General features: G+C 39.5%; 1 protein-coding gene across 1 annotated transcript in view; it reads right to left on the bottom strand.

Annotated features, from left to right (window-relative positions):
• Positions 1 to 207: 207 nt before the first annotated feature.
• The window catches only part of BLMH (bleomycin hydrolase), a 44,834-nt gene continuing 18,098 nt past the window's right edge, over positions 208 to 26,943 (bottom strand). Inside the window, exons 7-12 of the mRNA XM_063450040.1 lie at positions 20,270 to 20,425; positions 14,518 to 14,676; positions 11,645 to 11,712; positions 11,014 to 11,131; positions 6,885 to 6,954; positions 208 to 2,705 (exon numbers count right to left, since the gene is read on the bottom strand). Of these exons, the coding sequence (XP_063306110.1) occupies positions 2,557 to 2,705; positions 6,885 to 6,954; positions 11,014 to 11,131; positions 11,645 to 11,712; positions 14,518 to 14,676; positions 20,270 to 20,425 (720 nt within the window). The 3' untranslated portion in view covers positions 208 to 2,556. The remainder of the gene's footprint in view (positions 2,706 to 6,884; positions 6,955 to 11,013; positions 11,132 to 11,644; positions 11,713 to 14,517; positions 14,677 to 20,269; positions 20,426 to 26,943) is intronic.

Here is a 26,943-nt window from a genome sequence, read left to right as displayed (position 1 = left end):
CAAATTGTGTTTTATCATGGCCTGGTAACTGTTTGGTAGTTCATAGGAAGGCTCTTCAACAAGAAGGGAAAATTGCTCAATACATTATTGGTGCTCAACTCCCACCGATCAAACATTTTATTTATTCAAGAAAATTTCATTCATATACCAGTACAACATTTAAAAAAAAAAAAACACAAATAATCCAATTTGAATGAATGATTTTTTTATTAAAAATCTCAAAAGCACCATTTAGATAGAAATCATAAAAAATTATAATAATAATAATAAGCAATGGATGCTTGGAGTGGCTTGGATATTACAATTCTACTGTAATATCAGCAGGATAAAACTTTCACAGGGTTCTCCAATTCATTAAAATTTTTAAATTTCTCTCAACATTATAAAACTGGAGCAGGAGCTGGCAGACCTAGAGACTGGAAGGGTTCCAATAATGCAACTTTTACGGGCAGAGATACAGGTCCGCCAACCATGCTGGGTTGTTGATGTGCAAGCACTGTGAACGCTCACTTGCATGGGCTGTAATAGCCTTGCTCAGCCAAAGGAACAATTAACAATGATATAATGCTGTGATCTTTGGAAGCATAGGCACTGAAGTAGAGCGCCAAATTAGAAAAAGGATTTTTGGTCGGTATGTTTTCATCTAATTATCACTTCATACATTTTAATCTCAGATGTGGAGCAGATCATTTTGGAATAGAAAAAAAAAAAAACACTTTTGCCCCTGCAAATTCTAAAGGTTAACTTTGTTTCATTCAACCTTTATTAAAAGTACACTATAGTCATAGTCACGTTAGCTTAATAAAGCTGTTTTGGTGTACAGATAATGTAACTGCAGTCTCACTGCTCCATTCTCTGCCATTTAGGAGTTAAAACACTTTATTTATGCAGCCCTAGTCAAGCCTCCCTGTGACTTATACAGCCTTACTACACACTTCCTGTAAAGAGTCATCTAATGTTTACACTTCCTTTATTGCAAATTGTTTAATTTAGGATTTCTTATCTACAGCTCTGTTAATAGCTTTCTAAATCCTGCAGGAGTGCCTGTATGTAATTAAAGTACAATTTACAGGAGATAACTTTTAATGTAAGTTACATCTAATACAATATTTTTTCATGCAGGCTGTGTCAGTCACAGCCAGGGGAGGTGTGGCTATGGCTGCATAAACAGAAACAAAACTCCTAAATGGCAATGATTTGACTCCTAAATGGCAGTGAATTGAGCAGGGAGACTCCAGGGGCCTGATCTATACACTAATACTGCCTCATTAAACTAAATGTCTCTGCCCTTCTAAAATAAGGTGCAAAGAAAAAGTCGAATACGAAAGCCACTTTAACACTAAAATGATTCATAAGAGGCATGTAAAAACACATGATTCCATTGTAAGTCTATAAAATGCCCTGATTATACCAGTTAGAGAGGGGAACCTATCGCACTTCAGCAAAAGATGTGCAATGGATCATGGAAGAATAAAAGTGCGATCCAGAATGTACAATGAAACACTGAATCAGCACAGCAAGAAGAATCTAAGACATAAAATTACAAGCTAGCAGCAGTACAATAGTTCCTATATGCAATATATCCAGGTGAACTTGCATATAAACTGTAGCGACGTATAATCTGTTCAAGGAGTCACCTATTCTCTCACATGATTATTTAAGTAGGAAAACATAGCTGGCATGTTTGACTAAAGGGTAGATAAGTATCGCACTTTGATTTTTCATATTTTAGCGATGATATACATATCAGGGATTATAATTTGAATAACTATGCTTCTAGCTAGGACGGTGTTAAAAGTTACTGGCCACTGCAAGTCATAGTATATCCACCAGGAGTCAGTCTCTTTTCGCTAGGGATAACTAGTCACTCGCTAATAGCTAGCGGTAGGTGGAAATGTTGAGCCCTGCTTTTGAATGTATTCCTTACCCACAGTGGTTCTTTTGGCCTTTAAAATAAACCTTTTGGAGTGAAGACCAAGTGTCAGTAATCTCCTGCACTACTGCTTTCTTGAGTGTCAACTTCAATGTTACATTATCTATTTTTTTTGGCTAGTTGAGTATCATGGACCAAGCCTGTGGCAGTTGTAGACTTGGTAGTTACCTATCGAAGGAAAAAAAAAAAAAAAAAATACAAACTACAAAGATAATTTTGCTCCAGGAATTTGAACATGCCCCAGTGTCCACTGGTCATTTAAACTCTCCAGAACAATATGAAGAAAAGGAACAAATGATAAACAGATAACTACTACAGTTCATATGCCAAAAAAGCAAGCAGGGCAAAGTAAGAACAATTAACAGAATACATTATCTCTTTTTTGAAAAAGACAAGGAAAACATTTAATAATAATAATATATGGGAAAAAAAAGTAGGGGGACCCTCTCCGAGTTGTAGTTCTGACGAGGAGAGGTATTGGTGTCCAACTGACCATCCCATTGCTTTCTTGTGTAAAAACATGCAGGCATTCTGTATTATTCCAGAGCTTCAATGTGGCAGGATGAGGGCAATTTAGTCTAAAAGGTGGAGGGGCAGTAGGAAAGAATGGTGTAATTTGTTCACTAAGCTAAAGCCCCCATTGGGTCCCAGGCTGGTAGGACAATAGGTTCCTGCTTCAGAATCTCCAACACTTCTTCAGGAATGTGCTTCTTGTCCACCACTACCTCATAGACATATTCAGAGAACCACTCATCTGTCATCAGGAGGTACCCTGGAGAAAACACAAAAAGCATAAAGTGAGATGGAGCTTTTGAATCACAGTTATTTTAAGTTATTGGCTTTTTTTGTAGGAAGACTTATCATGTTATAATAATATTATTCTATATACACACTATCAATGCATGCATTGCTTTGGACTCAAAGCTATAAACCACATGCTTAACAGCAATAAACAGGCGGACATGCTATATATGCCAGGAAGACATCTGCGCCTTTTAAGTCTCACACTAGGGATAATAATTTACATAGTGTGTGTTGTAGAATTGCCACAAAATTCGCAGTCTGGATCTTCAAGGGAACAAAGCAAAACTTCAATTTCCAACTATACCAAAGTCAGAATGATTTAACGCAACATGTCTCTCCAATTACAGAGAAAGAAAAACACATTTTTTTCTTCATGTCATTCATAATCAAAAGAGATATATTCCCGAGATAGGCAAAATGCCTACCATTGTACTGTGTGCTTTCTTGCCCTCTCCGTTTCCTTTTGGAATACCACCCAAAATTCCTGGTGAACTTTATTATTTTCATAACAATGTGTGTTTCTCCTGAGTTGGAAACCCTGGTGAAGTAAACAGCACACCGAAAACTGCACTTACACTGCCAACAGACCAGCTACTCTAAACTAAATACAGCATACATGATGTAAAAGAAAAGGTGTATTGCCTATGTAAATGCTTCCTTTCTTGCCCAAGGTTCTTCCATAGCTCACACTTTATGGTCACATTTTTTCCCCTCATTAAAAAATACTAATAAAAAAAAAAAGACATACGAGAAAAAAAAAAAGGAGACTATATTGCAAATACATAAAAAATTAAATAAAAAATAAATAAAATATGCTATTTTAAAAAACCATGTAATATGTATGTATATATATGTGTGTGTATATATATATATATATATATATATATACACACACACACACACACACACACACAAATAAAAAAAAAAAATTTTCAAATAATAAAAAGATACATTTCAAGTTACATCTATACAATGTATATATGTATATTATCTATATAATGTATAGATATTACACTAAAACAATTACAAATTCTTATATTTAATGTCCCTGCATTGGTTGCAGTTTCTGATGTAATTTTTGCCAAATAAGGTGATTCATTGCTGATTGATTGCTGAGCTAAATCCCACAAGTTATGCCTTATAGTGCCAGCAGGAGTTTCTGGGTGTTACAGCTCAAGATACAGCTTTCTATTACAGAAAGCAGTGTACTGCTTACTTCACGTACAGTGATATTTCTGGAGTCAAAGGGTAAACACTGCAGGTTGAAAGGGAAAGGTAGAATGGATGGGGTTTAAGAGCAAATAGACAAATAAATTGCATGAGGCATGTGTAGGTTGCTTTGATCGTCCGTTTCTACATTTGCTGGATTTCCAGCGTTTGCAGTGATCTCTGCACACACCAGGAAGAGGGCAATGCGACAATCATGAAGTGACTTAGCTCACTAGGGCGCTCATTCTATTCAATGGAGCCTAAAACTACCCCATAAAACCCAGCCCTCCAGTTGTTTATGTAGTGAAGGAATTCCATTCTGTCTAGAAAAATAAAGTTAAAAACATAAGAGGGGCATATGGAAATCCCTGTGTACAAATTGGCTCCCCGTGTGTAGTAATGCTGATGTACGAATTCATGTAAAACCAGTTTCATAATTAACAGAAGTCAATGGGAATGACATCCCCTCTCAGAAGGAGGTAGGTTGGGATTTAATTTTTAAAAATATATATATAAGCATTTGCCCTTGACTCTACTTTCAAGCCACCCATCAAGTGACCGCTAACCTCGACTCAAGAGGGCCCTTGTATCCTGGTCCTGTGACCGAGCCATAGCGTTCACTGTTGCAATTTTATTTTTCTTCCGCACATTTTGTGGATGAATTAACCACGTTAAAAATAAACATATCGGTTTCCCTTTTCTTAAAATAGCTTTTCCTCTTGGTTTTTTATCATTTTTGTTGAAGGTTGTTGTTGAATAGCCTATGTAATAATATATAGGCTATTTGAATAATATTTCCGTGAGCTGATAACCTTCTATTTCCAGGTGGAAAAAGAAAAATATTAATATTTGGAATAACTAAACATTAACATATACTATGTATATGTTGAAATTACAAAATTTTATTTGGCAATAAACTTTTAGCAGGAGAAATCAAAACATGATTTACCTTAAAGAGAGGCAATTTCTATAAAAATGTGTAATTTGGCATTTTTTATCTTTGTCAGTAACCAAATTATGAACATTGCTGCTTTATCTTTAAAACCCATTATTCAATTGGCAAATTAGGTTATGGACATTCAATTGTAATAAAAAAATAAAAAAAAGAGTAAAATAAAATTCTGAATAATAACGTCATTAGATTCTAGATTTTCCCAGTGTCAAAAGGGCTCTCCCCTGCACTGGGGAATACATTGCTGCTGCAGTAAACAATCTATTGTGGGCAGCTGTTTGGGGCCCTGCTAATAATTGGTGCATATTCCAACTAGCAGAATCCCACTAACACGCAGATCCCACGCCGCAGTGATCTCCATATTAATATGTAAAACTAATCTCTGCACCACCAGAATGGAGGAGAGGTGGCAGTGTTCTATATTTTTCTGGCACTTAAAAGGTTAAATTATACATGCGTAGGTAAAACAAACTCTTCTTGGCAGGACCATCTAACCATGAGCACATGTTTTAAAATACAGGATCTGGCAAAACCATAGAGCACAATCAAAAAGTAAAAAGTAATACTATTTTTTTTTTTTTCTTTAATGTATGTTTAAAAGGAAAAAAAATGAATAATTAGCTCTGAAGCGTTGTGACCCTAATCTTCCTGGAGCTTTGCCAAGGTCTACACTGGACAGAATCTAATAACAACCGGCAATTAAAGGGAGAGCTTGTGAATGCTGAGATTTTTGGGGGGATTTGGTGATGATTGAAATGTATCCTAATAATAAAAATCAGAACAAGAGATCTTGCAATTTCAATTCTCACACTGCCCTGAACATTCTACCTCTCCGAATAGCAAGAATCTGCACTAGCAAAGCACAGCAAGAGCTTCTCTGTAAATGAAAATATCCCCCCAGCTCCACATATGCTGCAGTCAAAAGCACTAACCAGCTTAAATGTCAAACGCATCATGTTACATAGCTATATAAACTTACATAGGACAGTAGATTAACATCAGCCTCAATTCATGCTATATTAAAACGATAAAGATACCCATCCTATATTTACACTTAGATAATCCACAAGAAGGCAAACCCTTGTGAACTGTGTAACGGGAGTCTAATAGGTCTTGTAAAAGGAAACATACATCCCTTGTTTAATCAAATCATGGCATTTCAGCATCACACCAATAATATACACAGTTTGCCAACAAGGGACCTGCAATCCGTAAAGTACGATTAAAGCGTGTTCTACCAACGGAATTAGGGTAAAGTACCATATCAAGCTACAGTCTAACCAATGAGAGCAATAAGATGGTTCATGTATTTAAGGGAAGAAAAAAGTTTTGGTTCAAACTGTTTCAGAGAGGTCAGGAAAGAAATGATCAATGCTTTTCATAAAAGAGAAATAGAACATTACAGGCAAATATTAACAGCAAATACAAGGACATCAGAACATATTTCAGATCATTGTTATTTTTTATGAGGCAGATTTAAACATCTGGCGTATCCACACACTACACAACACTGGCTGGCATGTAGTTGTTCCTATGCACAGTGATACATACACTAGCACATAGCTAGCAGTGGGATAACCCCTCTGTTCCTGTGTGTCCAACTTGTCTGGTTACAACTACATGTCTGTTCGTCCACCCATTGTAAAGTGCTGCGGAATTTGACGGCACTCTATAAATATCATAATAATAATAATAATAATGAGCCGGTCCACACCGCAAAATGGACCGTGTGTCCCACTGAACACCTCCATATCTAAAACAAGATTTCAACTGGGTAGTATGTAGAATCACATGGGGAACAACATGGAAGATTAGTCTTGCACTGTCACAACATGGAAATATTATGTACATATGGAATCTTTGACTTTGTGTTGAAAAAAACGGATCCCCTTAAAATTTGTAGATTTGTATGAGGTTTTTCTATTTTTTGGTTGCCGTAAAACCAATGGTTGAATCTGACATTTTAAAAGCACTCTCTAATACTACCTTTATTACCACGATCATCTCCCCAGGAATTTTCCACTCGCCATTTCTCATACTCTCCTTCTTGATCACCCTGCAAATGAATAAAGTATAAAATTAAAAATATTTCACAAGTAAAAAATAAAACAAAAAGTTCACAATACTGAATAAATGTTGCTTTCAAGTTCTTCAGAATAACGTGTTGTGTGTGTAGACCAACCGTACAGCAAAATTTATAAACTGTAACAGATATGAGTACACTAATAAATGCTCTAATAAAAAACATAAAACAAAACATAGCAGATATCTATCTATACATTGTGCTACCAATACTGCTAGCAATGTTTAGATGTTCTTAAAAATCTATTTTAAAAGTTAGTTACTCCACTCCGTAGCCTTATATGCCAAGAATTGAATAACAGAGGAAAGCAGAAGAACCCTCCAACAGACGGTTCTCCTGCTCTCCGGCATATCAACTAAGGCCATTCTCTGAAGTTACAGTGAATACACTGCTAGCGATTGTGTCTCACACTTGATCGAGAATATAAGAGCACAGTGACAGAAGTCACTAAGTTCTTATTGTGATATGCAGGCAATAAAGAGATCAAACGTAAGCATTCCATGAGAAAAACAATTTATGTAGTAAAGTGGGTTATATAGCAATAGTAACACTTTTTTTTTTATCCACAAAGCTCAACCTTTCGCACATCCCAGTAATTAGCAATTGTACTTTTTCTAAAAGAAACAGATTACCTTTTTCAGTCTAAATGGCAATAAGATCTGTCTTAGATCTATAACCTATTATCAATAATGTTTATATTAATAATTGTTAATCAGTATATCCTGCATTTCAAAACCAAATAAATCATTCAAGTTCTTTTTTTAATCTCATCTATATTCAGACATCCCAACCTTCAAAAACTCATTTTTAGGTAGGTGGCCACCTCATTTCAGGGAGGTGGCTTCACCAGCTACTGTCTCCCCCTCCTCCAGGCAATTTTAGGAGGGGCACTGGTATTGGGTCATAGTGGGTGATAGGGAATGCAGTGGAGGGTATGGGCCGTAATTGGGGGGGGGGGGGGGGGGGGGAGTGGGGGGTGTTAGGAAATGTAGTGCAGGATGAGATCTGCAGTAAGGGACTTAGGGACTGAAGTGGATGGCTGCAATTGGGGGAAGGGGTAAGACTGGTTGAAAGATAAATCTCAATTTGTTATTAAACACCACTCCATGATTACAGAGTATGTTCAATACAGTGTGCTTTAACGGTTCTTCAATTGGCATAAGGCATAAATACTTAACATATAACATTTTATAAATGTAATATTTAGCAATATTTCTATATACTCAAGACGTCATTAGTCTGTAATGTGTGTGATATCCGATGCCAGGTGAATTTAAGTAGATATTTTAATTTACATTTTAACATGTGAATTAGACAACTACAATGTAGATTCTATGTGCCACTGAACTCCAAGGAATGTTATAGTTTGCACAGTAACTTTTAGAAGGCACTAACTGCCTGAACTTAGAAAATTGACCCACACAGGACCCCAAGACAGGAAGAACATGTTACAGGATAAATTGTCCCCTTTAAGTTTTTGCAGCTGCTAATTAACTGCCCTTTGATGTTATTAGGCAATGTTCCAAGCTAAAAAGGCAGAATCACAAGTTAATCCTATACCACCAGAACAGGCAAGATTTCAATAACGCTCAAATACAGCTGTGGGTTTCAAGGCCGTCGCCGACCCTAATCGGACAACGCAAATTCCAAGCTTTTCATTGTTACATTTTCCCTCATTTAAGCCAGATAAGAACCTCAGCAAAAAAAAAACCCCACAAATTCTGAAATTATCATGGGGATAAAAATCCAAACCAGGAGGTCAGAGCACATTATTTGAATTTAATGAACCAAACTCCCAAGGCCTTGGCAGTACAAAACAATCATTAGGTCAGTATTTCGTAAGACAATTTTAGGGATCATTTCTTGTTGCTCACAGATTGTTGAGTAAATAGGGGCCTGAATGCCAGACAAGGCTCTCTGGAGGGAGTCACCGGGGTAAGCAGCTGGAGCAGTTGAGCTGCTTAGAATTAAAAATAAAATAAATATAAAGAAAGAAAGATAGAGGGTCGCAGGACTGGGATTAGTAAGAGCAACAAAGAAAAAAAACGTAGTCAGGTTCAAGAGAGAAATAACAAGCTTTTTATTCTGTATTGTCTGGACAAAACGACAATGCCTTAAGATAGGACGTACCAATTCAACACAGAGTTTAAAAGTATAGCACACCTTTTACTAGTGATGTTATATGCTGAACCCACCTGAGGTTCCCTATGTGGAGCTATTTATTGGAGCCTCTCGAGGGGTGAAAGGGTTAAAAACTGAATTTGTGTAGAGAGAATTATTTTCTTTTCAGTGAGATACAGTGTCTGTCTATGGGACTGTTCTTTTGCCATTTGTGTTAGGTACTTGCCCGGTCTACCAGGCGCAAGAGAAGCACAGAAGTGGCTACAGCTACTGCTGCAACAAAACCCATCAAAGGTACATACACAAAATAGCCGAGACACTTCACATAAAAAGAAAAAAAAGGCACTCTTTTTTAAATAAAAGCATTTACATTTTTCATTAAAATGTTTAAATTTCTAATAGAAATTCAACTTTCAATTTAGGTACACACAAAAACATTAGTCGAAAAGCAGGCTGAGCAGTAATATTTAAAATGCTGAAATTGATGGAAAATTCAAATGTTGCACAACCCCCCACCCACATTTATTTTTGGCAGAATTATAATAAGAACGAAAGAAGTTGAACAAACTAAGTAATACAGGGACAAAAAGACTACAAAAAGAAATCTGAACTGGTGCTCTAGAGAAATTGTGAATGGCCTATGGAAAAACAATGCATTGCCATCAGATAGAAAAGGGGACTATGAGACAAAAAAAAAAGTGGCTTCAGATCCACTTTCATGCAAGAGATGTTCAGTGCCATCTTGGGTGGTGAGCGAGGAGAAGGTCTATCAAATAAAATACTAATATCTTTGTTCTGTACACAGTATATTAAAGGGACACTATAGTCACCAGAACAACTACAGCTTATTGAATTTGTTCTGGTGAGTAGAATCATTACCTTCAGGCTTTTTGCTGTAAACACTGTCTTTTCAGAGAAAATGCAGTGTTTACATTACAGCCTAGTGGCCACTTCACTGGCCACTCCTCAGATGGCTGTTAGAGATCCTTCCTGGGTCATGGCTGCCTAAAATGCATCCAAACATTCAGTATCTCCTCCCTCTGCATGCAGACACTGAACTTTCCTCATAGAGATTCATTGGTTCAATTCATCTCTATGAGGAGATGCGGATTGGCCAGGGCTGTGTTTGAACCATGCTGGCTCTGCCACTGATCTGCCTTCTTGTTAGTCTCAGCCAATCCTATGGGGAAGCAATGTGATTGGATCAAACTATCACTTCTGATGATGTCAGCAGACTGTTTTGATTTCAGGCAAACAGCATGCAGAGTTACAGCTTCTGGCTTGGATACAGTAAGATTTTGCTATATTTATGGAGGCATGAGGGGCCCAAGGTGGCTAGATGGGGGTGTTAACACTATAGGGTCAGGAATACATGTTTGTGATCCTGACTCTATAGTGATCCTTTAAGGTATAGATGGACACATCTATACACAATTATTGGGTCAAGTTTGCAAATTTTCTATTGTTCCTCAAGTTTTTCTTAGAGGTACAAAATTATTACTTTTTTTTTTTACTGACAGGTTTTAAAAAGAAGTACATTTAGAAACCTGTAACATAGGAATAAGATTCGCATGACAGATAAACCTATGGTAAACAAACTGTTGAATGTAATTACAGATGCAGGAGTGGTAGTTTAGAGACAGTAAATATTCAACATAGTTTGTGAAATATTTATGGATTACCTTGGACCTTACAGTCAAATTAATTAATCTAAATGTGTGTAAAAAAATCTTGGTTCTAGATTATAAACAACGTGTTTTTTAATACAAGCAGCTGAAAGTAAGTGACATGATTTGAGTAATTTTTAGGCCATACACTAATTAGTGGAGTTTAGAATACTAAATTTTACTTTGGGGTAGCAGGAAGCAGTGTTAAAAACATTAATACATTCGTACAAAATCTCAGTTTTACCTTCTCTGTGACTGCAGTGAGAGCCATGGCGTGGGTCATTAGCGAATCGCCAAAAATTACCCTCTCTGCTTTGTTCATGTTCTTGACAGATAAGCCGAACACCAGTTCATGGTCAAAACTGAAATAGGACAACAAAAACAAAAATTAAGCCCATAAATTCAAATATACGAGGAATTACCTCCTTTTCCCAATTTAGCCCTATCTCTTGCTAAATCCTCTAGTACTGGATTAAACATATTTATCAGCTTCAGACGTATTTGTAACATTCAACCAGCCTCATCTCTCAATCATTTCTAATCTTCTGTAAACCCAACAATTATTATTTATAAAGCGCTAACAAATTCTGCAGCGCTGTACAACAAGTGGACTAGCAAACAAGTAGTTGCAACAAGACAAGTTGGACGTACAGAAAGAGAAGGTGCAGAGGGCCCTGCTCAAATGAACATTATAAGGGGAGTAGGGTAAATCAATTCACAAATGCTTTTCATAATTTACTGTTTATTATTCTCATTGTTGGCTTGCCTATTATCACTAATGTTTGTCAAGGGTCTTTACTAAGAGCATTATGTGTTAAGGTCTATCATATCACATGCTAACAATAAAAAGCACTCCTTCGATTACCCCGACTTACATATTCATATCGTTGATGCCTAGCTTTCCATGGAAATGTTTACCAACATCACAGCCAAACCACACCGCCTACAAGATTGGGAAAAAAAAATTGTTATTAAGCATTCCAGAAATGTGCACATGTATGAAATCACAGACAGTTTAAGGAGATATGAATTTTATTGTCAGATGATCAGCACACATTATGAGAACAATCTAAAAACAAAGTTTGTTTTGTGTCCTAGAGAAGAGCACAAGGAACAATAGTAATAATTCCACTGACACTCCAGGCTGCAAGTATCTCTAATTCGTAATGTATTATAAGATGTGAATAGAAGAACGTTATATATGCAGCCTATACAATGTATGCAGTTCTCATATTGGATTAGAGGAACGGCTGAATACGCTGACCATGAAAGCAGACCGTGTAATGTGACAGTCACACACAGGTTTGTGAATGGGCTGAGCACAGCATTCTCCTGAGCTGTCAAACTTAAATGTGAGGAGTGGATGTTTGGGCTTGCTCAGAGACAGAAAGGACATGTAGGAATACACATATGCCCTTTCTCTGTATGAAGTCAAATCAGTGTACTAATGAGCAATAGTGCAAGGTCAAAGACAGACAAAGAGCCTGTTTGCCCCATAAACTTTACACTGTATATCACTGTGAATGTCCTGTTATGGTTTTCAGGTGTGTAGAGTTGTCTACAAAAATCAGAGAATAAGCAAACAGAGAGGGAAACACCGCGTTCAAACCCCTGGACTTTAAAAGAACACCGCAAGCAATATAAGCACTAGAGCGTGCTGTACTGCTTATACTTTCAGGAATCACATGGCACCATCCCAGGGTAAAGAGCCAAAATGTTTTATTTTTGTAATTAACGTTTCAGTGAGATTTTATGCCAGCATACAAGAGAGATTAAAATAATGTTTTTGAATAGTCTGATGCTTACCCAAGTGTCCACAGTGGCTCCAGTCTCGTCAATATAATTAAAGTAATCATTCTCATTCAGAATTTGTACAATATGAATTATTACATTTCATTGACTGTCTGACAGGGTCAACTGACATCGCAAATGCATATAATAAAAAATAACATAAAATGGATACAGCTAAAGTAGAATGAGAACTTTCACTTTTAAGAGGAGCAGAAGTGTTGTGGGCACCAAGTTAAGTGTCCAACCATTCAAAAACAGTTTGACTCGAAGCCTGGGATGGTGCTCCTTAAACCATAAACTGTACAGCAGGCTATAAGTGTCATTGTGCTTAGAGTTTCTCTTTAAAGCGGCTCTATCTGGGGACTTTGCATAAATTGCCAAGACTCCAGGCTGTTGGGTTGTCAGATTTCCACAAGGTGCAAAGAAAGGCGGGTCATACTTACCTGAACTTGTCCCTTGCGGCCACCAGCATGCTCTTCCTGTTTGTCCTCTTCAGCTGCCAGATGCCCACATCAATTTTGTACTTTCGCATATGTGTGAGTGTACAACACCGAGATCTATGGAGGGTCCTTTGAGATACTCCACAGACTAAGCCTTTCCCTCCATTTTTTACTAGTGACTGCTGGGGGCTTAACAAAAGGTAGCTGTGCCTTATTGTAAAGCACAGGAAAAATACTAAGACAAAAGTAGTCCCTTCGACTGGGTTGAAATTTCAATGTGAGAATTTAATTTTTATACTTCGATATGAAATACTCATTTTGTAGGGGGGGTTTACAGTGCCGCTTAAGGATGTTAAAGGTAAACCGAGTAATGAAAAGGATATATTGATACTATGAATTGAGTCAAGTTGGATATCGACATTGAGCAACATGATGGCAAATGCAAGGCATAGTTTAAATCCCTTCACTAGGCGTATTGATCACAGATTTGTTTCTTTATTTCAATCTCTGGTCTGCTTACTTACTTACTTACACGGTCACAAGCGGAAATAATGATGTAATGATTACAAAAGCAAAACCATTACAACAAGCACGGGGAATGACAATATTTAACCAGAATGCTAAACACACGGGGATTAGTAGAGATTATACAGTTTAGATCCTTAAAGTGAAATTTGTCATAAAGAAAAATGCCTTCGCATACACGGTTGGATCATGCAGGCAAGTGACATAGAAAATACACAACTTGGGTTTGTTTGGTTTATAGGCTCAGTATTATACAACATTCTCGGTCATATCAACTACATATGATGCACAAAACAAGTGCATGTGATGAAGGTTCTGAACTCAACCATATGGAGAAATTGACATATGCTTAACCCCTTAAGGACTAGGCATTAGACACTGCTTTCATCACAATCTGGTTTCTAAATAACTTACGCCCGCATAGAATATCCTGTTTATCTAGCTCTGGCTGCTCCACGAAGACATGCTGTCATTTATTGAATGATTCATTCATTCTACGTTTGAAGAGGGTCTTTTAAAGGGCACACTAGGCAATGTAACCACAACAGCTCACTGAAAAGGCTGTGTTACCTAGAGTGACTTGGCATTGTTCCCCCATCCAACTTGGACTGTACTCATTGGCTAAAGTTATGGGCTATCAAGTCTTTAACATTCAACCAATGTTATCCAAGTTAATGGCAAAAAAGGTTTACAGTGCCGTTTTAATCTACAAACTGTCAAATTGTAACTATAAATTACACTCAACAGGTGGACATAAACAGAGGAAATCCATTTCAGACCTGTGACATACATGTAGTTCGTTGTGCATCCTACAGACCAATAAGCCAGCTTCAAATGAAGTTCTCCTAATATATACTACATTTTCTAGCAGTTCCAACAGCACACTGTATGGAATATCGGTAATAAGTGAAAGACTGACCCCTAAATAGACTTGACTCTACAAATGTATTTACCCTTGCTGCAAGCTTTGATGGTTTTGGGGTGGGACTTACCTCTCCATCTTTAATTGACAAAGCAGCCATCTTTTTTAGAGTTTCAATAGGCTGGTTATTGTATGTGGTTTTCCGTCCTTCCACCATATTTCCCAGGTATTGCACAGTGTACAATTTTCCAAAGGCATTCTGTGGTCTGGGATCGTTCACAAGGCAAACCTGCAAGGAAATAATTAACTGTTATAATCAACCTCAGCCTCAGCAACCCCGAGTACAGAACTGTATATAACATATACATGCTGAGGTGTGCACCTTTATTATGTATACCCCTGCTTTGGATAAAAAAACAACAACAACAAAAATAAACTCCAAAAACAAAACATAAAAAGAAACAAAGCTCTAGAAAATTGACTTTTTTCCCCACACAGCAAAACACTTTTCTGTTCAGGTTTTTTTTTTGTCAATATTGAAGTCATGACCAGCTTCACTGGATAGGCTTAAGTGGTGTATACTTGCTTAAAAGGATACTCCGAACCCCTGAAGCACTTTAGCTTGCGGAGATGCTTTGTGTGTGAAGAGTGTGTCCTATTTTTTAAATTTTACAGAAAGAGCAGATTTCAATATATATATAATATAAGACGAGGCCCCTAATTTTACCCCAAAAAACTGGGAAAAATTATTGACTCGAGTATAAGACTAGGGTGGGAAACGCAGCAGCTACTGGTAAATTTCTAAATAAAATTAGATCCTAAAAAAATTATATTAATTGAATATTTATTTACAGTGTGTGTATATAATGAATGCAGCGTGTGTGTATATAATGAATGCAGCGTGTGTGTATATAATGAGTGCAGCGTGTGTGTGTATGAGTGCAGCGTGTGTGTATATAATGAGTGCAGCGTGTGTGTATATAATGAGTGCAGCGTGTGTGTGTATGAGTGCAGCGTGTGTGTGTATGAGTGCAGCGTGTGTGTGTATGAGTGCAGCGTGTGTGTGTATGAGTGCAGCGTGTGTGTGTATGAGTGCAGCGTGTGTGTGTATGAGTGCAGCGTGTGTGTGTATGAGTGCAGCGTGTGTGTGTATGAGTGCAGCGTGTGTGTGTATGAGTGCAGCGTGTGTGTGTATGAGTGCAGCGTGTGTGTGTATGAGTGCAGCGTGTGTGTGTGTATGAGTGCAGCGTGTGTGTGTGTATGAGTGCAGCGTGTGTGTGTGTATGAGTGCAGCGTGTGTGTGTGTATGAGTGCAGCGTGTGTGTGTGTATGAGTGCAGCGTGTGTGTGTGTATGAGTGCAGCGTGTGTGTGTGTATGAGTGCAGCGTGTGTGTGTGTATGAGTGCAGCGTGTGTGTGTGTATGAGTGCAGCGTGTGTGTGTGTATGAGTGCAGCGTGTGTGTGTGTATGAGTGCAGCGTGTGTGTGTGTATGAGTGCAGCGTGTGTGTGTGTATGAGTGCAGCGTGTGTGTGTGTATGAGTGCAGCGTGTGTGTGTGTATGAGTGCAGCGTGTGTGTGTGTATGAGTGCAGCGTGTGTGTGTGTATGAGTGCAGCGTGTGTGTGTGTATGAGTGCAGCGTGTGTGTGTGTATGAGTGCAGCGTGTGTGTGTGTATGAGTGCAGCGTGTGTGTGTATGAGTGCAGCGTGTGTGTGTGTATGAGTGCAGCGTGTGTGTGTATGAGTGCAGCGTGTGTGTGTATGAGTGCAGCGTGTGTGTGTATGAGTGCAGCGTGTGTGTGTATGAGTGCAGCGTGTGTGTGTATGAGTGCAGCGTGTGTGTGTATGAGTGCAGCGTGTGTGTGTATGAGTGCAGCGTGTGTGTGTGTATGAGTGCAGCGTGTGTGTGTATGAGTGCAGCGTGTGTGTGTATGAGTGCAGCGTGTGTGTGTATGAGTGCAGCGTGTGTGATCAGTGTGTATGTATGTGTGCAGTGTTGTGTATGAGTATGTGTGCAGTGTGTGTGTGTGTGTGTGTGTGTGTGTGTTGCAGAGCCTTTGTGGGGGGGTGGGCAATTTTATTATTATTATTTTTAATTATTTTAATATTTTATTTTATTATTTATTTTATTTTATTGTATTATTATTTTTTATTATTTTAATATTTTTTATGGTTATTTTTTATTATTTTATTTTATTTGTAATATTTTTTTTTTTACTTATTAATATTTTATTATTTCGATTTTTTTTTTTTCGTCCCCCCCTCCCTGCTTGATACATGGCAGGGAGGGGGGCTCTCCTTCCCTGGTGGTCCAGCATTGGCAGTTCAGTGGGGGGGGCTGTGGGGGCTGCAGAGAGCGTTACTTACCTCTCCTGCAGCTCCTGTCAGCTCTCTCCTCCTCCGCGCCGTCCGTTCAGCACCTCGGTCAGCTCCCACTGTAAGTCTCGCGAGAGCCGCGGCTCTCGCGAGACTTACAGTGGGAGCTGACAGAAGAGCTGACCGGACGGCGCGGAGGAGAAGAGAGCTGACAGGAGCTGCAGGAGAAGCAAGTAACGCTCTCTGCAGCCCCCACAGCCCCAGTCTGTAATATGGCAATGCAAATTGCCATAATACAGACTATTGACTCGAGTATAAGCCGAGTTGGGGTTTTTCAGCACAAAAAATGTGCTGAAAAACTCGGCTTATACTCGAGTATATACGGTAAATTGGAACTTTTACAAATTATTACACTCCCCAACACTGGCTTTCGAGCAGGCAACTGGTCCGGTTACTTCCTTATATTTTAGTTCAGTGGAGGTGGAGGTAATTGCTCAAAGTACCTACTTTGATTAAGATTGTTTTAAGTGTCCTTATAAATGGGGTCTTTTACCAATGTCAGTGTACAAGTCCACAGACAGTACATTAATTAAGAAGGATATTTCAGGACACATAACAATATAGTTACAATATAGCAAATCTTGAGCACAATTAGTAATTTTATGTATTAAATTATAGGAAGCACAACATTACAACATTAGGACACAACTTACCCATTTAGGGATGTGCATGGGTAAAAAAATTCAGTTCGCTTCGGAAATTAAGGCAAGTAAAAAAAAAAAAATCTGATTTGGCAATTCGGACCAATGGCATTCGGTTCAGTTGGGCAATTTAGAACTGCCGAACGTCGTCACTCCGGAACTTCGTAAGCATCCGAATTGCATGAAACTCATACGAATGTACATTCGAAACAAAACGAATTGCACATGTCTATCTCATTTCATTTGACAGGGAATAGTGAAACCGGATTGGGAAAGCAAGCATTTAATTGCAGAAAAGGAATTTGCTTATTGGTCAAGATTCCTGTCATCATTCACGTTCTTTTCCCTCCCTCTCTCGTTTTGTCACTTTTCAGAAATCCAAATCACTTCGTCACTTTGGAGCTTCCAAACTTCGGACATAAGCATCCGAACGGCATGAAATTCATACAAATGTACAATGTTTCGGAACTAAACGAATTGTGCATGTTTAATGGAAAGCCTTTACTAGAACTGACCATGTCGAAAAATAGTCCATCTCATTTTGTAATGAACTTCTCTTCCTCAAATACTATAAGAAGTAAGCTATACTGCAGTGGAGGCTTCTCTAGAGGGGCACCCCAGATTATTAGGGTTTGTATTTTAAGCAGTTGTATGTAAACTACATTTAAAGCAGGCAGTGTGCCTTTAACACTGGTTTTCATGTTGCATTTTGTGTGTACTGTGTGTAAAAATAAAAAATATATCAGACAGGTGGGCTTTAAAATACAACTGCCTTTGACCTTGCCAAAGCAGTTTTACTCTACTAAAAAAATAAACACATTTGCAAACACCATTAACATTTTGGAGAAAGGAATGGAATGCAGAAAGGAATGCCAATATGTAGATTTTCAATGCAGTACAACAGACATTTAGTTCTGTTTCCTTCGCAACAATGCCACACCATTTAAATTGAAAGACATCAAAATGTATAGAGCATGTTTCGTGACAAACCTGTAGGACTTTTCATGGGTCAGAGCGATGGACTTACAAGATAGACTGTTGAACAAACAGCTGAATGGGAAGTGACTGGGTGGGTGGAATGTTTTTTTAATCTGGTAAGCAGGAAGACTGATTAAATTTACAAAAACCGGAAAGGGGAACTGGATGGATAGATATAAGGAAGTTTCTTCTCTCTTTTAAACTCTTACCAAATGTCAGTTATAGGAAGGATGCTATCTGGATAGATACAAATGTGCGTCAATCAATGGATTACATCTTAAATTGCATTTAGATTTTTGATCCTGCTATAGGAGCAACGGAATATTTACCAGCTAAATGGTGTTTTAAACTGTAAACAAGAAAACATTTAGGGAAGCAACAATCAAAATATATTTAGCATGCAATTAAAAGGAGACATGTTGTAGATACAAGCGGCAGCATACAGCACATCGTGTGACATGTGTGGCAGGCAGATTGGTGTGGATTCATCCTGTAACAAACTGTAACAGGTATCTGTGCCACATGACAAGTGCAGGAAGGTGGCAAAATAATGAGAAAGCGTGTTGGTCTAGATCTGTACTCTCATCCATATCATAAAACAAGGCACAGAGTAGATCGGGAGTAAACCTTTGCTGTATAATGCAGTTTCTACCGTAAGTGGCAATGCATGCTGGGGAAATCTAGGACCAGGTAAGCAGGAAGACTGAGGAAGAGACTAATTTTGCTGCAGATGACTGCAGCTCCTATCAGTGTCACATGACAAATGTTAAAGGTAGGCAGACCTCATCTTGTACCTGTAACATGTAGTGTGTTGGAGTGCTGGCCAGTTAGCATCTCCTCATAGAGATGCATTGAATCAGTGCATCTCTATGAGGAACATTCAGGGTCTGCATGCAGAGGGTGGAGACGCTAAGTGGCAGTGCTGCACAGTGTGTGTTTCGTGTGCAGCACTGCCCCAGGAAGCACCTCTAGTAGCCATCTGAGCAGTGGCCAGATGAGGTATCCCTAGGCTGTAATGTAAACACTGCATTTTCTCTGAAAAACCTATGTTTACACGAAATTGCTTGCAGGGAATGATTATACTCAACAGAACAAATACAATAAGCGGTCATTTATCTGGTGACTTTAGTGCCCCTTTAAGTTTTTACTATTGGCCTGTGACTATCTAGAACGTTCTTTCAATGTTGTGCCCTTACCCCCAATTTTTTAACAATAAGTTTACTTTGTTATTTTGTTGCGTTGGTTCTATAATGCACAAAGAGACGGCTGATCCTCCAGAGACACATATTTGATTGCATTCACACACTGATATTAAACAGACAACTTTTTGAAACTGCAAACTGAAGGATTTTTCTCTCTCTCTTAATCACTATCAAAAACAACAATAAAGATATTGCGTGGGAAAGAGATAACCATGTCTACAGCAGTTGATTCCTAGAAATTTCAACCCTGGATGCTTCAGCTGAACCCACCCATCACATATTGTTTGAATAAGTTAAACTTTGAAATCACCAGAAAATGACATTAAAAGATATATACATCTAACATGTAGGCATCTCTCCACAGGATATTGTTTGAGAACAATGTACAGATGGAAATGGATGTTCTTTAAAGTGACAACAAGCCATATTAGTTCTAACAATGCCACATGTAAGCAACATCAGCTCCTGTTAGCTAGGATTCTCTAACTCAGCATAAGCCACAATATATGGATCAATCATACCTACATAGATTCATAATTCTTGTGGTTCGTTAATTAGGAAACATTCAATAATAGGTCAAAAAAAAAAAAAATCACAAATCTATATTTCACCCATATTGCCAGGCATATTGCCAATTAAAAATAAAATTAAAAGTACTGTTAGTGAGGCTAGTGGAACCAACTTGCCTTGTCTTCCATGTTGTAAATGGGTTTAACATGCTCCCTGTAGAATTCCTGGGGGGTCACTGGTCCAATCTTGTGAAAGATCTTCTCCTTGTCTCGAAACTCCCAAGTGAACGTGTCTGGAGGACTTCCTAAGCAGACACTAACAACTCTGTACACCTGGTAATGAAATGAATTAAAACAGCCATAAATATACACATTTGGAGCAAATTCACCTAGTTTATATCTTTAAAGGATCACTATAGTGTTAGGAAAACAAAACAGTTTTCCTGACACTATAGTGCCCCCCCAATCAGGGGCCCACTCCCATGGCGCTGAAGGGGTTAAAAGCCATTCAGCAGCTTACCTTATTCCAGGGCCGGGCTCCACCGCCAACGTCAGCGGAGCCGAATGTGCATGCGCAGCAAGTGCTTTCCTATGGACGCTCTGCGTGATGGAGGCATAATATGCCGACAGCATCGCAGATGCGCCTCTAGTGGCTGTCCGGAAGACCTAGAGCCACTAGAGGCTGGATTAACCCTGCTATGTAAACTGCTATGAAACTGCTATGTTTGCATCTGAAGGGTTAAAACCTGAGGGACCTGGCACCCAGACCACTTCATTGAGCTGAAGTGGTCTGGGTGACTATAGTATCCCTTTAATGTTTTCGAACAAGCTTCTCTGTCTGAGTAAGCAAGCTTTTTTTTTTTTTTTTTTTTTTTTTTTTTTTTAACTGGTTCTGGTACCTCTGAGATTTAGATTTTTGCTTCTCAGAATTTGCTGTAATAGTTTTGGAGATATCAAAGATGGCATACTTTGTGTGTTAGGTTTCATAAATATCCACTTATCCTGGGTTCATCTCCCTGTGTGTGTTCATGTCTAACCCCCAAGTTTTATCACCAAACAACTGCATGAGATTGTGGTTCAAAATCCAATAAAAAGTACAATATTTCCAGGAACAACGCCAAAACCTCATCTCTCTCCCAGTCTCAGGATTCAAATTGGGATTCTAAACACCCACAAATAAAATAAAAATCCAAAGGAGTCCTACTAGGCTACTACCATTAAAGAGTAAGTAACTTGTACTGTTCTAAATATTTACATAATAAGCTTTATATATGCTTGATTGTGATTTCACTTGTGTTTTAAATTTAGACATTTAATCATGTGCTTACACGTGTCTGCAGACTACAAAGAGAAGTGCCTTCAGATTGCATTTTATAATTAAACAATGGGGAAACTAACATAATATCACCACCTCATGTAACAGGGGCTGGCAGGGATTGACAAAACACCTTATGTTCGACCATAAATCTTCTGATTTTCTTTACCACTTAAGGTAATTAGGTGTATTCTGATATCGTTTTGCAAGACAGTACCCAACAGAGAAGATGCCAATCTTTCAAAAAGACTCAGGCTGTTCCTGTTAAAGTATAATCTTTGGGCCAATTCTGTAATCCTGCACGGTAGAATGCACACGTAAAACCGAATAAGCAGCAAATATTTTTAACCGAATTAAAATAATGTAATTATAAATGCGTGTGAAAGCCCCTTGATGGGCTATCAGAGATCTAAAGGGGAAGTTAATGCCCTACTGTTTTTGTAAACAGAGTAACAGGGAATGTAAATCCAGATATTGCAGGGTGCATGTGACTAGCTTGAAGCTCTGCAGAACAGGATGCTGGCGATCTGAGATTACAGTCAATAAATATTGTGTTATTAAGGGCACATGGGCAGAGGATGAACTTACTAGACAACAAACTGCTGTTTCTTTCAGCTACAGGCAGCAGATTGGGATCTTGGGAGTGTGTCTAAATTACGCCCTAATCATTTAACATACCTAAAGGCTTTCCTGTAGTATATGAAAACATGTGCAGAGACTAAACATATATAATTGGGTGGCACAGTGCATATAGCCCACATATTATTTGGAATCCACAGACTATGATATGGGCACTCCAAGTGTCAAAACTACTTAATTTAGATTAAGGAGGAATTAATTACTTGCATTAGTCATTACAGTGGTATGTTCCCCCCTTATATCCAGGCAGCTGTTTCCATTTTGCCTAAGAAACATGTTTTCTTTGAGAGTGCATGTACCACAGATTATGTATATATAATATTCCATCTATCAAATAGGGGCACATTCACTGGTATTTACAGTGCAGAAAAACATTTTATTAATACAAAACATACGGATGGAAAGTTTCAGTATCAATGAGATTTTAAATGAATGTTCACATATGCTGTAGCCGCCTTTTATGGATTTTCGTTCATTTTTGATACCTCTGTAATCTAAAACTCTTTCTAGAGGGGAGTACCTTCAGTATTCTATCAGAGTATTCACTTTATGATTGCGTTCCACCCCTCAGCATTTGGTGAATTTGGTACTTGGACCCATTTTTCGAGCTGGTAGGGTGTGAGGTCTATTCACAATGCTTTGCTTTCCATTTTTGGGTTAAACGTGATTGTTCGGTGTATACGTGGTCTGGAAACCAAGTGAGGACTGAAACATTGACCTGTATGTGAAATTTGGAATTTTATTTTGCGTTGTAAAGATCATTAACTGGTCTTTGGGCAATGCTTTAGACTGGAGAAAGGGAGGTTCTCCTAAAAGATTCTCATTCCAGAATTCTGTTAGTCCAAAAAATATATACATATATATCAACAATAGAGAACTGCCAGTTACAAGGTAAAAGCAAGCATAGGGTAGAATGGAAAATATGTTTGTTCGATCTACAATCTTTATGGCAATAGTTATGCAGATTTTCCAAAACGTACTTCTCCCTCCCCCCACCTCTCTGTTGTTAATACAGTAAGAGTTACAGAATAGAACATTATCTCAAAAACCAAGTTAGCTGTGCGATAACTTCAAATCAGTGTACCATGGAGGATGTTTTTGTCTAGATCTGGTGCTCTGGATGAAACGCTCTCCATCTCAAAGGAACAAACCCTGACTGTCCTGTGGCCACGGACCCCAAAGGACATTTTGTCACACTAATACTGCTAAAGATTTATATAACAATCTACTAAAATTTAAAAAAAAAAAAAAAAACAGATTTGGATCTTCATGGAGTATTCATCTCTGACTACTATAGAGCTAAGAGAATTACAGGAGGTTTTAGGGTGAAAAATGCACCCACATTAGGACGTCGAAACTCAAAGTTTTGCACGCGCTGGATGAATATTGCAAATAAATGTTTAGACTGGATGGTCATGGTAGTGGAGGAAGTCAACAAGGAACTTGTACTTGTAAAGCATTCTTTTCAAGAATTTGAAGCATCTAATGCATTCACAATACAATTAATAAAGATGGCATTAATAAATATCAGAATTAACTGATGTGTTTTTTTTTTTGCAGTGCATGTTCATAAAACAGTTGCATGTGAAGGTACCCCAGCGGCAATCCTCCAACGCGTTATAGTCAATTGTTACATAGAGGTACATAATGAAGCTTGCACATTTTTATATTTATGAATAGTTGTACAAACATATCTCAAGGTTTGTTTAGGATCGATAAGTTAGAGCACATATAGCTGAGGTTCCAGAGGTCAAATAACATAATCTTATGATCTGCTTAGCACTACAGTGTGTAGACAATTTTAAGTCATATTGTGTGATGCATTAATAAGACATGGTGAGTTTAACGACTATTATGATTACATTCTAATGCTCTGAAAATATGCTGAACCGGAATAATTAGTAATGTGAGCCCTGTGGCCCATGCATGGTAGTTCAGGGAGACAGACATAGTATATATGGTTAACGGGTAAAATAACTGTGCTGAGTACATTGATTCACTCACAATAAGGCTGCTAGTGATAAGCTCTATTAAAAGGGAACGCAAACATAAACAGAAAGACCTATCACATTTTTTTTTACCACTCGGCTTGTCACGGTGTTTAGATGGGTGGTGCAGAATGACAGTCCTGCTAACCAAAGTGAGTCTCTAAGAGGGCTGCACAGTCAAGTAAGTGTTCCAGCAGGTGAGGGTAGCCGGTGTTGCAGGTACTCTAGGGTGAGTCTCTCTCCCGCTGTGCCGTTCAGCCGATGCCTAGTGTGGGCAGAGTGCAGACTTGCGCCAGTTGCTTGAGCGGGAGAAGCGCTAGGGGTGCGTGGTTCTGTTTCTGGGTGCAGCAGTCGGCTCAATATCCGCGGAGAGGGCTTCTTGTGTGGTCTCCCCACCTGTCCCGGCTCCCAGCGCACTCCCGATAACCTGAGCAGTCAACTCTGCCGAGTGCTGCCGCCCGAGCTCGAGGTCCACCAGTATGTTGCCGTCTCCTGTTTGTAGTAGCGGCGGGGTAGTTCCGCTTGAGTGTTTTGTGGTACGGCGTTGGTCTGGGCCTGTGGTTTGGAGGCTTTTGCCGGATCGTTCTCTTCCCGCCCTCCAGGCCGCACCATTGACCTGCTCAGGTGCTGTGGACTGCTGTGTAGGTACATGTGGGGTTGTGGGTGGCAGGGCCATCTTATTGGTGCCCCCGCGGGCCTTTATTTTGGCCCAGAAGGCAGCGAATATACGTTCGAGCCTCTCCTCCAGAGGGGGCAGCGGGGATGCAGGCTGAGAGTCACACGTGGCGTCCGCCATGATTCTCCCCTCCGGTCTGGCAGTGCAGCTTCGTTCCCACTGGGGTTCTGTTGCTGGGTTACAGGCTTTAGTTGCCGGGGGCAGGGGGGGGGGGGGAAGAGTGTCGGGGGACCTTCAAGCTGGTGGGCTCCAGCAAGCGGAAGGATCGTCCGTCTCCCCCTCGGCCTCAGGTCTAATCCCGGGATGGATCCGCCAGTTTAGGTTGCTGGAACCTTCACTTTGTGTTGCCATCGTGTATCTCCGTTTCTGGGTCTTGTGAGCCAGTAAGATTTGAAGCTTTTGCCGTGATTATGCCGTATTTTTAGTTTTTTTTTTTTAGCACGGAGCTCTCACGAAGTGCTACCGCTTGGCATGGCGGCCAGGCTCCGCCCTCTTTTTTTTTTTTTTTTTAATGCTTTATTTTTTGTTGTCCATAGATGCAAATACAGTCAGTCTTACAGTGCCACAACAGCAAGCAAGGAGAACATATAGTATGCAACGAGTATGTGGCTTCAAACAATTAATATTATGTAATAGAACAGGCTAGTTACACATGTCTAGATTCAATAGATATCTGCTTTGAAATAAAACTGTAAAGAAGACATGAGTGGAGTAGGGCAACAGCCTGTTCTGGGACATATTGGAGACATCATTATATAATATATAGATATAAACATATGGTAGAGGCAAGGAAGAGAAAGGGAAATGGTATAGATCTGTTACTGAGCATGAAGGAGCATGTAGTAAACAGTGAAAAGGAGCATAACCTGCAGCTCAAACATGGCGGTCAGCCTATCCCCAGTACATGGTATGGGCCTCCTTTCTCTGAGCCGATGGAGTCAGCGGCTGGTTCCGGTTCTGTATTTGCTCCCCCCCCCCCCCCCCACCCCAATCTCTCTTTCTTGATTCACCTCCCACATGTGTCTTCTGAGGGTGCAGTGCTGCCAGGTTCATTGGCATTCCGCCGTATTCGCAGCTGTTTTTCTGATGCATTGCTGATGCGGCCTTCACCGTCTCAGTCGCGTTGGGACCTTGATGGCAGTAGCTGGACGGCGTGGGGTGCGTCTAATCAGTCTGGAGGGAGCCACTCATGGCTGCGGAGCAGGTAGGGTCAACTTACTCTCCAGCTTTTTCCAGAAAGCAGCGAAGAGTGCTTCCAGGCAGTGGATGTCTCTTCATGTGACTCCAGGTGTCCCGTGGTGACCGCCATTTTACATACATCTCTGGCGATAACTTCGGCTTATAGTGCAATGCCACAAGTCCCTGCTAAGTGTTGGCAGCAGCAAGGGTGTGGTCCGGGATCGCCCCCACTGGTCCAAAGGGGGGAGGAGGGGGGAGCAGCAGGGCATCAATATCATGCTTGGTGCTATGCCTGCGCCTGTCCGGGAGAGTGGCCGCCTCTCCCCTCCGAAGCGCCCGCTAGTCCTTATTTTGCTTTGGCCACTAAAGTGCTCGAGAGGACTGCCGGGCTCGGTCCCTGATCTTTCCGTCACGTCGTAATACGAAGAGTGTCAGGCTTAGAAATAGTTGCTGTATTGGTACCGAATTTCGATTTTGTACAGTGTATCTCAGGGAGCTCCCCAGAAACACATCCAGTCGCCATGCTGGTCAGGCCCCGCCCCCCCCGACCTGATACATTTTGAAAGACAAAAAAAAGAAAGACTTAAAGTCAGTCAGGACTATAAATATCACGTTTACGGTTGACTCGGCAGCACTGAAACCACTCACAGGAACACTGTACCAAGATTCAGACCACACATTCATAAACCATATTTTCAAAGCTCAGGTGAATCAGCGTCAGATGCTGAAGGATGAAGATAATACCTCCAGAATCTGTATGGGGGTGACCTGGGGCATCTGGATGATAAGATGGTAACATTTTTGCAAGTACCGAATCATAAACACCGGGTCCTGTACACACTCCCTAAAATACATATAGACATGAACAATCTCCCCGGAAGACCGATTGTGTAAGCAAAAGAGGGTCTAATTGAACCAATTGCCCAATATGTCAATTTTTGTCATCAAAGACTTGGTGATGTCCCTACCCACATGCTTGAAAGACACTCAGGATTTTTTTAAACATATTTGTACAATAACCCTGGATGATGAGGAAACACTACTAATCACTTTG

Source organism: Pelobates fuscus, chromosome 1 (genome assembly GCF_036172605.1).
Source record: "Pelobates fuscus isolate aPelFus1 chromosome 1, aPelFus1.pri, whole genome shotgun sequence".
Taxonomy (NCBI): domain Eukaryota; kingdom Metazoa; phylum Chordata; class Amphibia; order Anura; family Pelobatidae; genus Pelobates; species Pelobates fuscus.
The sequence above is the reverse complement of the archived record's forward strand: the minus strand, read 5'-3'. Positions and strand labels throughout refer to the sequence as shown.